Source organism: Equus przewalskii, chromosome 15, assembly GCF_037783145.1.
Source record: "Equus przewalskii isolate Varuska chromosome 15, EquPr2, whole genome shotgun sequence".
NCBI lineage: Eukaryota > Metazoa > Chordata > Mammalia > Perissodactyla > Equidae > Equus > Equus przewalskii.
Genome location: NC_091845.1, coordinates 31,683,368 through 31,696,849, shown reverse-complemented (window position 1 = coordinate 31,696,849; position 13,482 = coordinate 31,683,368). Strand labels below are relative to the sequence as shown.

General features: G+C 46.9%; 1 protein-coding gene across 35 annotated transcripts in view; it reads left to right on the top strand.

Annotated features, from left to right (window-relative positions):
* ABHD6 (abhydrolase domain containing 6, acylglycerol lipase) overlaps positions 1-13,482 on the top strand; it is a 52,269-nt gene that overhangs the window by 2,358 nt on the left and 36,429 nt on the right. For 5 of the 35 annotated variants that reach the window (XM_070577013.1, XM_070577038.1, XM_070577021.1 and 2 more), the window contains one exon: positions 2,848-2,897. The exons of 12 other annotated variants lie outside the window; for them this stretch is intronic. Coding sequence is in view for 1 of the 23 variants with exons in the window: in XM_008519610.2 (XP_008517832.2) it covers positions 6,551-6,702 (152 nt within the window). In the remaining 22 variants the exon portion in view is untranslated. Of the gene's footprint in view, positions 1-2,004; positions 2,898-2,933; positions 3,129-4,686; positions 12,880-13,482 lie in introns of those variants that run through there. 18 more of the 35 variants (XM_070577015.1, XM_070577039.1, XM_070577019.1 and 15 more) reach the window with 13 other exon arrangements.

Below are 13,482 nucleotides of genomic sequence, written 5' to 3'. Positions count from 1 at the left end.
TGCTTTCAGTCTGATATTGTCAGATTAAAGAATGTAGGGTGACTGTTGTTCAATTTTCTATGATTCCACTGAGTTACGATGCTATGAAGTCTAGATTGCTTCATCTTGCCCATAAACAGATAATAAAACGTTTTTTCCAAAGCCTGCTACAGTCAAGTTTCTGTATACAAGTCCTACAACAGTCTCCAGATCTACCTATGATAACTGTTGAAAACCATTTCTTTGGTGTGATTATGCATATGAAGCCATACGAGTTCTTGGTACTTACCTTGTTTGTTTCAGTTTAAGCAACACGTGCAGAATTCTGCCAGAAATCAACACCACATCTCTCCATCTCTATATTTGTCTATCAACCTTCCCTCTATTTGAGATGGGGCTCCCACTCTAGTTAGTCTTCTGGCATGACTTCTTGAAGATCACTGAATATGTTTCTGAGATCATATCTAAATATCCTTTTGGTCCCCTTAGCAATAACTTCTTTTGACCTAATCTTTTAAACTGTTAGGTGTTCTTTCCACGTCCAATATTTTTGCCATAAGCACCTTTGTTGCAAACATTTCCCCATGCTGTTAATTGGCTGTAAGGCAGTTTTACCATAAAAGGTAAAACAACTGGTTGACAGTTTTGGTTTAATTTGGTTACAAATAGTTTTCATAATGAAACATGAAAAGTGAATAACAAAATTAAAAAGATTTGACTGTGAAAAATGAAAATACAAAATATTTGCACACAAATATTTGAATATTTAAATGTTCATAGACACACTGCAATATTGTGCAAAAACCTGACTTTATTTTGTGGGTTGTTATCTAAGCACTTTGCCTTCCAAGTCTTTTGTTCATAGTCTTATACTTTTCTTTTTTTGCTTGTTGATTTGTCTCCTCTTTGGCATCACACTTTTTTCTTTTTTCCAGTAAAATGTCTTCCTTCATTAAGAGAGGTGTCAGTTTCATCCAAATACTAGGATGCATATTTGTAACCAAATGAAAACCATTCGTAACCAAATTAAACCAGAATGAATGAAACCAAAACCTGTCAACCAGTTATTTTATTTTTTCAGGGAAAGATTCGTCCTGAGCTAATATCTGTTGCCAGTCTTCCTCTCTCTTTTTCTCCTCCCCAAATCCCCAGTGCATGGTTGTCTATCCTAGTTGTAAGTCCCTCTAGCTCTTCTGTGTGAGCCCCCGCCACAGCATGGCTACTGACAGACAGGTGGTGTGGTTCTGAGACTGGGAACTGGACCCCTGCTGCTGAATTGGTGAGTGCCAAACTTTAACCACTAGGCCATCAGAGCTGGCTCCCATTATTTTATTTTTTATGGCAAAATTACCTTTACAGCCAGTTGTGCACAAAACTGCTTGCAGTGAAACCGCTTGAGGCAAAGATTCTTACCGTGGAAATACCTAGAACCCTTTTCACCCTACCCTGGGCTGGTTTTCCCTCTTTGTGATGCAACCTGGCCAAAGGGAAGCTCTTTCTCTGATGAAGATGAAGTAAAAGAGGGAACTGGTAGTTTTGCTTTCCCTCTGCCATCTGCTACCATGACATACGCTCAGTTCCTTTTCTATTCGTCTTCTTGATCCAAATCTGAATTTAAATGAAGCTTTTTCTGTGTTTAGTATTTCAGCCACAACCATTCTGAGTATTAGTCTTCTTTGTCTTTTGTTCAAGGGTCAGGTTAACCTTTTGGAAATTTTCCATCATCTTCCAACCTATATACACGTGCTTGGAAACTCTGGGCCCATCAGAGTGCTACTTGCACAGCCGTGCTGCTCTCTCTAAAGTCTTCCCTTTCCTTCCCATCCAGGATCCTCCCTGGCCTACTGTTGTGCTCAACTGGCATTTTCAACCAATGAATCAATACAGTGAGAACTGTAGTTTCAGTACCTCCTGATTATTGAGTTCTTTCCGTGATCTATATGTGACATTTTGACATATGTTGACTTATTGTCTCCTAATATATTTCTATTACTTAACTCTTGCATTGATGTTCTTTTTTTCCAGGTATGTATAATTCATCCTGTAATTGAGACTGTAATCCTTGACGGGAGGAGTCAGAATGTATCCTATGTATTTTCCACAGCTTGGGTCCTATGCATAAACAGATGCTTGATAAATATTTAATTCACAAATAAATGTATAAGCAATATTTTGAATTGTTTAGAAAGAAGATGCTTTTTTTGCCTAAAAATGTTAATATTTCATAGATTTCTAGATAAAAGCTCTTCTAGGGTGAGACTTTGCCGCATCTTTCATATTTAATTCCATTACTAGCTTTGGCAGCAGGCATCTTAGTGGTTAGAACACAGATTTTTTTTTTTTTTTTGAGGAAGATAAGCCCTGAGCTAAAGCTGCTGCCAATCCTCCTCTTTTTGCTGAGGAAGACTGGTCCTGAGCTAACATCCATGCCCATCTTCCTCTACTTTATACGTGGGACGCCTGTCACAGCATGGTTTGTCAAGTAGTGCAATGTCTGCACCTGGGATCTGAATCGGTGAACCCTGGGCTGCTGCAGCAGAATGTGCAAACTTAACTGCTGCACCACCGGACTGGCCCTAGAACACAGATTTTGTGTTCAGACATATACAAGTTGGCTTGGATTCTGGCTGTGTCACTTACTAGCTGTGTGACTTTGGGTAGGTTATTTAACCTCTCTGAGCCTCAATTTCCTCATCCGTAAAATGGGGCTAGTAACAGTTCCCACCTCGTAGAGTTGTTGAGAGGATTCAGCGAGATACTGCATGTAAAGCTCTGAGCACAAGCTGAGCACACAGGAAAAGCCCAACACATGGTAGCTAATTAATATTTGCCTGCTCTGTGCCACTCATCATGCTGGTCCCTGAGGAGATGGAGGTGGAAAAGGAGTTCACATCTCAGGGGAGTCAAGAGTCACTAAAGTGAGTAGATATATCATCATGTACAATGTGTTACAGGGGTATGGATGATGGAGAAATGAATTTTGCATAGGTGTGGAAGGCTGCCGCAACGTGGTGACGTCTGAACTGCATATCGGGCAGGGGGCTCAGTGGTTGGCTCACAGTTGCCAGGCAGTGAATTCTTGGAGAATGGATTGTGCAAACGGCTCTTAGGCCCAGAGATGTTGCCCGACTGGCATCTGTGTACACATGGTATTGTGTGTTTTTCATTTTTCTCCTACATACATTTTCATGTGCTAACATAGCCTTTGTATCTGTTGTTACTGATGATTCATCATAGTTTGTGTGCGGTCCCTGATTGAATAGTTTCTAATATTTTCTTATTATTAACAGACTCTAAGTTCTTCTTTTCATTTTTGTTTTTGTTTGAGGAAGATTAGCCCTGAGCTAACATCTGCCAATCCTCCTCTTTTTGCTGAGGAAGATTGGCCCTGAGCTAACATCCTTGCCCATCTTCCTCTACTTTATATGTGGGACTCCTACCACAGCATGGCTTGACAAGCGGTGCCATGTCTGCACCCGGAATCTGAACCAGTGAAGCCCGGGCTGCTAAAGCAGACCATGCGAACTTAACTGCTGTGCCACCAGGCTGGCCCAGACTCTAAGTTCTTGAGGGCAAGAAGTGTTCACCCATAGAGTACCTAGTATGTAGTAGGTGGTCGGTAATGTTTGATGAATGAATGAATGAACTCCTTCGACTGCTGGCCCCACCACTGGCTATGGGATCTCGAGCGCGTCAGTTAACCCCTCTGTGCCTCAGTGCTCCCCTCTGTAATGAGGGTTAGCACATCTCACAGGGTGATTGTGAGGACTAAGTGAGATGATGCCCAGTGTCCAGTAGGTAATAAGCTGCATTAAACGGTGGCAACCATTGACACCACTCAGTTCTGCTGGGTATGCTGCTGAGTCCAGGAGAGGTCCACACTACAGGTCAGGGCAAAGCCTGGGGCCCTGTGCTGCTGCTCCCGGCAGAGGAGAGGTTTCAGAAGTCTTTCCTAATGCTGGAGGGACGTGTCAGGTAAGACGGAGTTTCTATCAGGGATGACTGAGGTGCCACTGGAATGTGGGTGGCTCCTGAGCCTGTGCCTGATTCCTCAGTGACAGCACTCAGGGGCTTCACTGGCTCAGAGAGGGACTGCAGGTGAGTCCCCTCATCACCCTCCCTGCCCCTCCCCTGGGCTTCACTGTGAAACAGGGGCTAACTAGAGCTTCTCTCCTGTCCGTCACCAAGTGGAGAAGAGTCACAGAGAATGTGACTCCCATCTGGGGCTTAACTTGGTGTATCTAAGTATAAAACTCTGGGGGAAAAGTCTGGATTTAGAAACTCCAGACCCTAGGAGGCCCCTGGGATCATAGGCTATGAGTTAAAAGAAAAGATGAACGACCCATTTTTAAGGTTCTGGAGAGAGCAAATTTTAAATTTTAAAAGACAATTGTTTTCAAATAGACTAGGTAAAGTTTATTGATGGCTTCCAGGTTGGGGCCTTCCAGGAAGTCATTCATGCATTTCATTCATTCATTTATTTACTCACCCCCACAACACCTGTTTGGTGAAAACTCCCTGCGCCTAAGATTGCTAAGAAGTGGCATGTGGGGGATTAAAAGCCAGGTCGTCTTACTCCTTGCTGCCGCTCTGGGCCTGCTCTGGGGCTACTGGAGGATAGCTAGCTTGGAAGGGTTCAAGTTTGGCAGGCAGGAGAGAGAAGGGCAGAGAGGTAGAACTGGGCAACATGTCCTTTGATAAGGAAATTGTCCCTGAAGCCTGGAGAACAATTCCGTGAAGCCAGTCAAATGCAGCTCTTGAAGTCTGAGTGATAAGGCAAAGGACACCAAAGAGGAAGATGCTCCAGCCCAAGCCAGGGAGATTGCCCCAAACTCTGGAAGGATTCCAGCAGCCCTGACAGAGGTAGATTTTACAGGGTGGTCACCAGTGGCCTCAGAGATGTCCCTTTGCCACATCTTTGGGGCTTCTTGTTCCTGTCCCATTCTTAAAACCCAGGAGCTGCCCAACTCAGCCAGGTTCTGCCAGCCTGGAGGGCTTGGTGGGCCGGAGGCTGCCTTTGTGGGGATTTAAATGGCCAAGAGAGTCCTGCCGGCCACTGGTCCCACCTAGGTCCGGAGCAAGAGGCAGACAAGCAAGCCACAAACTCAGCGCAGCAGGAAGGCACACACACACACACACACACACTGCTCAGCACATAGTGAGTGCTCAGTAAATTTCTGCTAAATGAATTTTATATAAACATTCTTATGGATGAAGCCCACAGTGCAGTGTGGGCCCAAAGGAGACAAGGAAGGCCTCCTGGAGGAAGTGACATTTAAATTGAGTCATAGAAAAGAGGAAGGAGTAGCCAGGCCAAGCAGGAAAGGAAGAGAGTTCTTGGTGGAGGGAACAGCCCAGGCAAAAACTGAGGTGGTAGAGTTCAGCCTGGGTGCCCTTGGAATGCTACGAGATGAGGTTGGAGTGGTAAACTGAGGCTGGTTGCTCAAAAACCCAGGCTTTGTGGTAGATAGAAAAAACACGGGCTTTGTGGCAGCAAGTCAGAAAACATCGTTTGTGTTTAATGGGCGATAACTTCTGTGCTCCCCTCCCTATTTTCTGCCTAGTGTGGTTTAATCGTCATTACAAGGAAGAAATGACCACAGTGGGATTTACCCAGTGGTGGCTGAAAGCCTTCCAAGACCGCCATTTTGCCCCCAGAGCTTTGGATCCAGGAGATCCCGGGTTGGAGGTCCCCGTTCCGTCCTTTACAGGCTGAACTCCTGGGCAAGCCCCTCGCCTTTCTTCTGGGAAAGGAAAACAACCACAATGCCCATCTAACATAATTAGATGAAACAACCCATGTAAGGCGGTGTTGCTTCACTTGCCTGTGACCCCGTGTCTGTCCCTTCGAGCCCTTTGGGGGCAGAGACCCAGCCTGAGTCACTTTGGCGAATGCCGTGCCCAGCAGGGCCAGGCGCAGAGTAGGTGCTCAATAAATGAAACAAAGCCCCGACGAATTCTGGCGTCGCTTTGTGGAACTGTGGCTCCTCGGGTTCCAATCCCTCCCCCACTCCCCAAGGGAGCTCTTTAGGGGCGGGGGCGGGGTAACTGGGGTCCGCCCTCTGCACCTAGCGCTGCGCCCGGAACACAGTAGGCGCTCGTGCTCGGGTCTTGGCGCTTGGATGCTTGGAGACAGGTTGCTGGGGTCGGGTTGTGCAGGATACTGGCTCCACCCTCTGGGTTTAGCCCTGGGAGCCTGGGGTGCGGAGGAGTTGGGGATTCTCGCCCCGGACCCCCTCCTAATACCGAAAGCGGCAGCGGGGGAGCCGCGCGGGCGGAACCGGCTTTTCTGTCGGAGGACGTGGTCCGGCGCGCCGCGCCTTTAAGGCGGCCAGCAGAGCCGGCGCCGGGAGCCGGGAGCCTGGAGCCGAGCGCCGCGCAGCAGCTGCGGCCGAGGACCGGCGTCTGAATCGCGCGGGCGGGACCTAGGAGGCTGAGGTCAGGCCAGGTGAGCGCGGGCTGCGCACCGAGGATGGGGTGTCCGGGGGCTCTCCCAATGGCCCCGTGACCTGCCCTCCGCTTCCCGAGTCCGGGCTGCCTGGCCTGCCGCCGGGCGGCGCACCGGGTGAAGATGGGTCGGGGACCTGCACCTCCCTTTCTACTCCGTCCCCCGCTCCGGCATCAGCCCCTGCGCCCTCCCTTCCGGTGCCTGGATAGGTGTGATCCCCTGGTCCCCCTGCTTCGCGGGTCCGGGCAGCCTGCCGCCCGAAGCCCGGGGACAAGGTGAGGCCGGGCCGGGGACCTGCACCCTCTTTCTCCTCCGCCTCCCCACCGCTTGCGCCGGCCCCGGCCCCTATGCGCCCCTCCCAGTGCCTGGTCTGGAGGCACTGCACCTCCTTCCCCCTACTTCCTGGGGAAGGGCTGCAGCTCGCCCTCCCAGCCGAATTCACCACCCCCCATCCCACCCCAGCCATTTGCACCCCTCAAGACCTCTCCCAGCCAATAGCTACCCCCAGCGGCCTTTCAGCTCCCCTTTCCTCAGCCCGCCCCAATTCCCTCCTTGCGCCCCCTCCTCCCCGCAACCCGAGAGTCAGGATGCTGGTCCAACCACTCTGGCAGCCCGGTGCCCGCCTGCAGCCGCACCCAGCGTCCCCAGCCTACACCTTCGCCGGCTTCCCGGCAGTCTTGGAAATGCGGATTGTGTAACGCCGGCTGCAGGGCAAGATTTGCACCCCTGAACCCACAGACTAATGGAGGAGGCCAAGTTGACAGAGCGAGGGAGGAAGGGAGGAAGAGGTGCTGGCCGGTCTAGAAGCTGTGCATCCAGCGATGTGTATGTTGAGCCCTCTCAATGCCCCAGGGACTGAGTGCTTCAGAAGAGGTCCCAAGCTGGGACCCGAGGCCGGCATTTGCTTCATCTGTCGCCTGCTCAGCAATCCCTAATGGCTCGCTCCACCTGGCTGACAGTTAAATATAGTTTATTATTAATAATAGCTTATATAGAATAAGCAAGCACTGGGTGCCAGACCGTGTCCTAAGCACCTTTGAAAGATGACCTGCCTTATTCCTCCCAGCAGCCCCATGGTAGTTACCAGTGCTCTGCCCATTTCTCAGAGGAGGAATGTGAGGCTTCCAGAGGTGGTCCCTTCCCAGGACACACAGTGAGTCTGACCTCAAAGCCTCTATTTTGAACCACTAGACTTATTTTTACCCGATTATAACTAATAAATCCTTATCAACAATGTTTTTATAACATAGGAAGTTAGAAATAGGAGAAATTAATAACTGTGTTCTTAGCACCAATTTATTTTTGTCAGATTAGGTTCTCAGACTAGCAAGGGGTCCTGGGTACCCTCCTCAAGGAAACTGTTGCCCAGAGAGGAGAAGGGACTTGCTCGAGGCCACACAGCAAGTACCAGGGCTGGGATGCAAAGCAGGTCCTGGGATGGTTAGTGGGCGCTTCCTGGGCTCCCTGTGCTGCCCCAGCCCATCAGCCTCTGCCCCTGGAGACCTTGCCACTCCCGCCTTTGTATCCTGAGCTCCTCCTTCCCTCCTGCTTCCTTTGCTGTGACCCAGGCCAGTGAACACTTGTTCTTCCCCACTGCTGCCTCTGCTTAGGCTCGTCCCTCTGGGAATGGCCTCCCTGGAATCTCTGATGTCTAAATTTAACCCACCCATTAGGCTCCCGCTTAGCTGTCACCTCCAGGAACATTCCTCTGATTTCCTCCCTGCCCCCAATTAAAAGCTGTTCCTTTCTCTCCTGGGATCCCATAGCTGGGACCCCGCTGCCTCCCACCCCCATGGTGGCATTTGGAGAGTTCTACTATGCGCGTCTGCTTTGTCCTCTTGGGTGCAGTTCTGTTGGCAGGATCAGAAGCTCTCCCCAAGGCCCCTCTTCCCACCTGCTTGGTGAAGCCCCAGGACAGAGAGGTCTGCAGGGGGCATGGGGTGGTTTCTGAAGTAAAGATAGACCGAGGATTTCTGAACCCTGCAACACCAAACTCCCTTCATTGAGCTGCTGCCTGGTCACAGGGAGAATGGCTCCGCGTGGTACTTAACATTATAATCACATGTTTGTTTTTGTTCATAACCCAGAGGATTTCCACTGGAAGATCAGAGAGACTTGAGTCCAAATCCTACCTCTTCCACTGGTATTATCTGTATTTAGTGTCTGATTCCCCACAGTTTCCAGGTTGTAGAGGGGAAGCAGAAGTCATCATAACAGGAAAATACTCATTAATGGACTTGCCACTTACAAGTTTAGCTCCCACTCCATCAGCCCTCCCTCTGTTTTCAACCCTGGTGTCTAGCCAGTCCCCAGGAGCATCCACATCTCGGTCATGTGTCTCTCCCACTTCGCAAATACAAGACAAACAATGGAAACTGAAATGGTGACTCTTGTGAGAGAGGCGAGATCTTATGAAACCAGAGCGAGTGACGAGAAGTGCCTGAGTGATGTGCCAGGGCAGGTGTAGGTAAGGGTCTGGCAGCGTGAGACCTGGTAACTGATGAAGAGAAAGGGAGAGAGATTTGAAAATCAAAGAATTGAGAGGCCCTTGAGAAATCAATAAGGCATTTTTGCAAAAATGTCCTCTTTATGACCTCACGGTGGTCACCAAATACTAACTGGAAGGATTTATGATACTGTAAGACGGCCTACAAGAGATTTATTCTTTGTTCAAAGAATTATCATGGGATTGCAGTTAGAACCTAAATTTTGTTTAATATTTACTATTGCTTTTAAAATAGACAGATTTGATTTTTATTTATTTGGATTAAGTTCTAAACAAAACTCTATTTTATTCTTAATGATGAAATTTTGCCTGTAATTGTCGTGCGGTACAGAGATTTCCTCTGGGGAGAAGATTCTGGCTGGAAAAAAGGTGCAGACCAGCTCACGAAGGCCTTGAAGGCTGGCCCTCTTGCTGGGAGCCAGAAATCGTGTCCTGGTACAATCTGTGTCCTCATAGACGCCTCCCGGCTGTTTCTAGCAGGGCTCCTTTTTCTCTAACACCAACTTTGCCCCTGCTCTTGGAAGATACTGTACACCAAGGTGATCCTCCTTTAGAAGTGACAAAACCCTCTTTAAGCTGCTTGCTTTTCCTTTTGCTTAGGAGAGCAGATTCAGGCAACGGGAGGTTGTTTTTAGGTGCCGAGGTTCTATTTTAGGCCCTCAGCTATTGCACACCATTATAGAGGGCTACTTTAATTCCTTTCAGTCGTGGGAAAGAGTCACTTATGTGATGCTCTTTGTAGCACTTTACCTTTGAGAGGTGACCTCGGCTGACGACAGCACATTCATACTAATTCTTGGGGAAGTGTTCAAATAAAAGCTTATTCTGGGCTCTCTGAGGGCCTGAAGACTTTGGGGTCCTTGGAGGTAAAGTGTCCAGTGACTGTTAGCTCCTCTCTTATCCCGTAGGAGACTGGCTTGTATTTCTGTAGGGTTTTGCTGTTTTAAACATGATTTCAAGCAGGAGGTTCTTTCAGATTATCAACACAGTCCGCATCTTGACCCCAGAGCCCAATGTTTTGAAGATCCAGGCAACTGTTTGTATTTCATTGCCTTGCTTCTTGGCCAGTACGGTTTTTTAGAAGATATATCACAGGGTACATAAGCCACTGCCTTCCAGTTGGGGCTCTGATTGATCCACCTGCCTGTCACTCCTCCAGCTGTGTCCCTTCTCCAGAGGATTGCGTAGCAGGATATTCTGGTTCTCTGATTCTTTGCAGGTAGGACCAGCCTGGCTAGGCTGTTTCCCTGCTCACAGTGTTGCCCCAGGTGGCAGAAGCAGGGGGGAGGGCTGTGGGCTTGGCGGTTCTTGATCAAGAGCCCCCGGGGGAACCAGTTGCTAGTGCTTTGGTGCAAAGCAGGACAGAGAGAATCCTCTTAGGGGTACCTCTCCCAGAACGGCAAAGGAGATACAGATTTGTGGTTTATGCACTGTGTGTGGTTCCAGGATGGAAATTCTTTTTTTTTTTTTTTTTTGTATCTTTTTTTTTATTGAGTTATTGATAGGTTACAATCTTGTGAAATTTCAATTGTACATTAATGTTTGTCAGTCATGTTGTAGGTGCACCACTTCACCCTTTGTGCCCACCCCCCACCCCACCTTTCCCCTGGTATCCACTAAACTGTTCTTGGTCCATAGTTTTAAATTCCTCATATGAGTGGAGTCATACACAGATTATCTTTCTCTCGCTGGCTTATTTCACTTAACATAATTCTCTCAAGGTCCATCCATGTTATTGCAAATGGAATGATTTTGTTCTGTTTTGCAGCTGAGTAGTATTCCATTGTATATAGGTACCACATCTTCTTTATCCATTCATCTGTTGATGGGCACTTAGGTTGCTTCCACGTCTTGGCTATTGTAAACAGTGCTGCAATAAACATTGGGGTGCACAGGACTTTTGGGATTGCTGACTTCAGGCTCTTTGGATGAATACCCAGTAGTGGGATGGCTGGATCGTATGGTAGTTCTATTTTTAGTTTTTTGAGGAATCTCCATACTGTTTTCCATAGTGGCTGCACCAGTTTGCATTCCCACCAGCAGTGTATGAGGGTTCCTTTTTCTCCGCAACCTCTCCAACATTTGTTGCTATTAGTTTTAGATATTTTTGTCATTCTAATGGGTGTAAGGTGATATCTTAGTGTAGTTTTGATTTGCATTTCCCTGATGATCAGCGATGATGAGCATCTTTTCATGTGCCTATTGGCCATCAGTATATCTTCTTTGGAGAAATGTCTGTTCATGTCTCCAGCCCATTTTTTGATTGGGTTGTTTGATGTTTTGTGGTTGAGTTGCGAGAGTTCTTTATATATTAAGGATATTAAGCCTTTGTCAGATATATGACTTGCAAATATTTTTTCCCAGTTAGTGGGTTGTTTTTTTGTTTCAATCCTGTTTTCATTTGCCTTGAAGAAGCTCTTTAGTCTGATGAAGTCCCATTTGTTTATTCTTTCTATTGTTTCCCTTCTCTGAGAAGGCATGGTGTCCGAAAAGATCCTTTTAATACTGATGTCAAAGAGTGTACTGCCTACGTTTTCTTCCAGAAGCCTTATGGTTTCAGGTCTCACCTTTAGGTCTTTAATCCATTTTGAGTTTATTTTGGTGAATGGTGAAAAAGAATGGTCAATTTTCATTCTTTTACATGTGGCTTTCCAGTTTTCCCAGCACCATTTGTTGAAAAGACTTTCTTTTCTCCATTGTATGTCCTCAGCTCCTTTGTCAAAGATAAGCTGTCCATAGATGTGTGGTTTTATTTCTGGGCTTTCAATTCTGTTCCATTGATCTGTGCACCTGTTTTTGTACCAGTACCATGCTGTTTTTATTACTGTAGCTTTGTAGTATGTTTTGAAGTCAGGGATTGTGATGCCTCCCGTTTTGTTCTTTTTTCTCAGGATTGCTTTAGAAATTCGGGGTCTTTTGTTGCCCCATATGAATTTTAGGATGCTTTGTTCTAATTCTGTAAAGAATGTCATTGGGATTCTGATTGGGATGGCGTTGAATCTGTAGATTGCTTTAGGTAGAATGGACATTTTAACTATGTTTATTCTTCAGGATGGAAATTCTTATCTTCTATCTTAGAGTGCTAGACTTTGACTCTTAATGACAGGTTCCTGCCATGCTGACTTAACCTTTGGCCAGTCACAGGAATCCTGCCTCCCAGTCTTTGTTTTCTTAGTGGCAGCCAAGCCATCTAGCTGGTGGAGAGAGAGGGGTTTTCAGCCTAATGGCATTGACATCTGTATTTCTTCCCTCATCGTGATAAACAATTAAGGTTTGGTTGCTCTCTCTAATGGGCCTTTTTAACTAGCATGGAGTCCAAGACTAGCTAGTAGGACTTTTTGTGATAATGAAAATATTTCTATTTTTGACGTCCTATATGGTAGCCACGAGCTACATGTGACTATCGAGCACGTGAAATATAACTAGCGCAGCCAAGGAACTGACTTTTAAATTTTATTTAATTTTGATCATTTAAATTTAAACAGCTTCATGTGGCTGGTGGCTACTGTATCGGGCAGTGTAGGATAGAGCATTTTATTTGAGAGTTTATATTATATTTTTTAATTAAATAGGGAAAACCTTATACATGCCCATGGTAGCAATTCAAAAGGTACAAAAGAACGTCAGTGCCAAGTCCCCCTCTTTTCTGCCCCACCCCCTCAGTGACCCTTCCCAGGGCCAGCCATGATTGCCCGTTTCTTGTGTATCCACCCAGAAACACTTCACAAATTTTTTTTCCTACTTCTTCTCCCCAAAACCCCCCAGTACATAGTTGTATGTTCTAGTTGTGAGTGCCTCTGGTTGGGGCATGTGGGATGCCACCTCAGCGTGGCCAGATGAGTGGTGCCATGTGGGCCCAGGATCTGAACCAGCAAAACCCCGGGCCACCGAAGCGGAGAATGTGAACTTAACCACTCGGCCATGGGGCTGGCCTCACATTTCACAGGTATATAAACATAACATATATTTCTCTCTCTCTCCTTTTTTTTTTTTGAGGAAGATTAGCCCTGAGCTAACATCTGCTGCCAATCCTCCTCTTTTTGCTGAGGAGGACTGGCCCTGAGCTAACATCTATGCCCATCTTCCTCCACTTTATATGTGGGATGCCTACCACAGCATGGCTTGCCAAGCGGCGCCATGTCCGCACCTGGGATCTGAACCGGCGAACCCCGGGCCGCCAAAGCAGAATATGCGTACTCAACCGCTGTGCTACTGGGCCGGTCCCTCTCTCTTTCCTTTAATGGAAGAGTTGTTATTCTGTCCGCTCTCTACTGTTCCTTGCTTTCTTCAGTCAGCAAGTGTACCTTGGAGGTCATTACCCATAAAGAGAAATAGCACTGCCTCATTATTTTAATTGCTTATATTTAATTCTATTTGTATTTAATGGCTATATGTAATACGTCTTTATAAAACTATACCATCATTTTCTTAATAGGTCCCCTATAAATGGGCATGTGAGTTATTTCCAATCTTTTGCCATGAGAGATAATACTGTAACAAATAACCTTGCAGCAATGTATTTTCACACATTAGGGTATAAACTTAAATT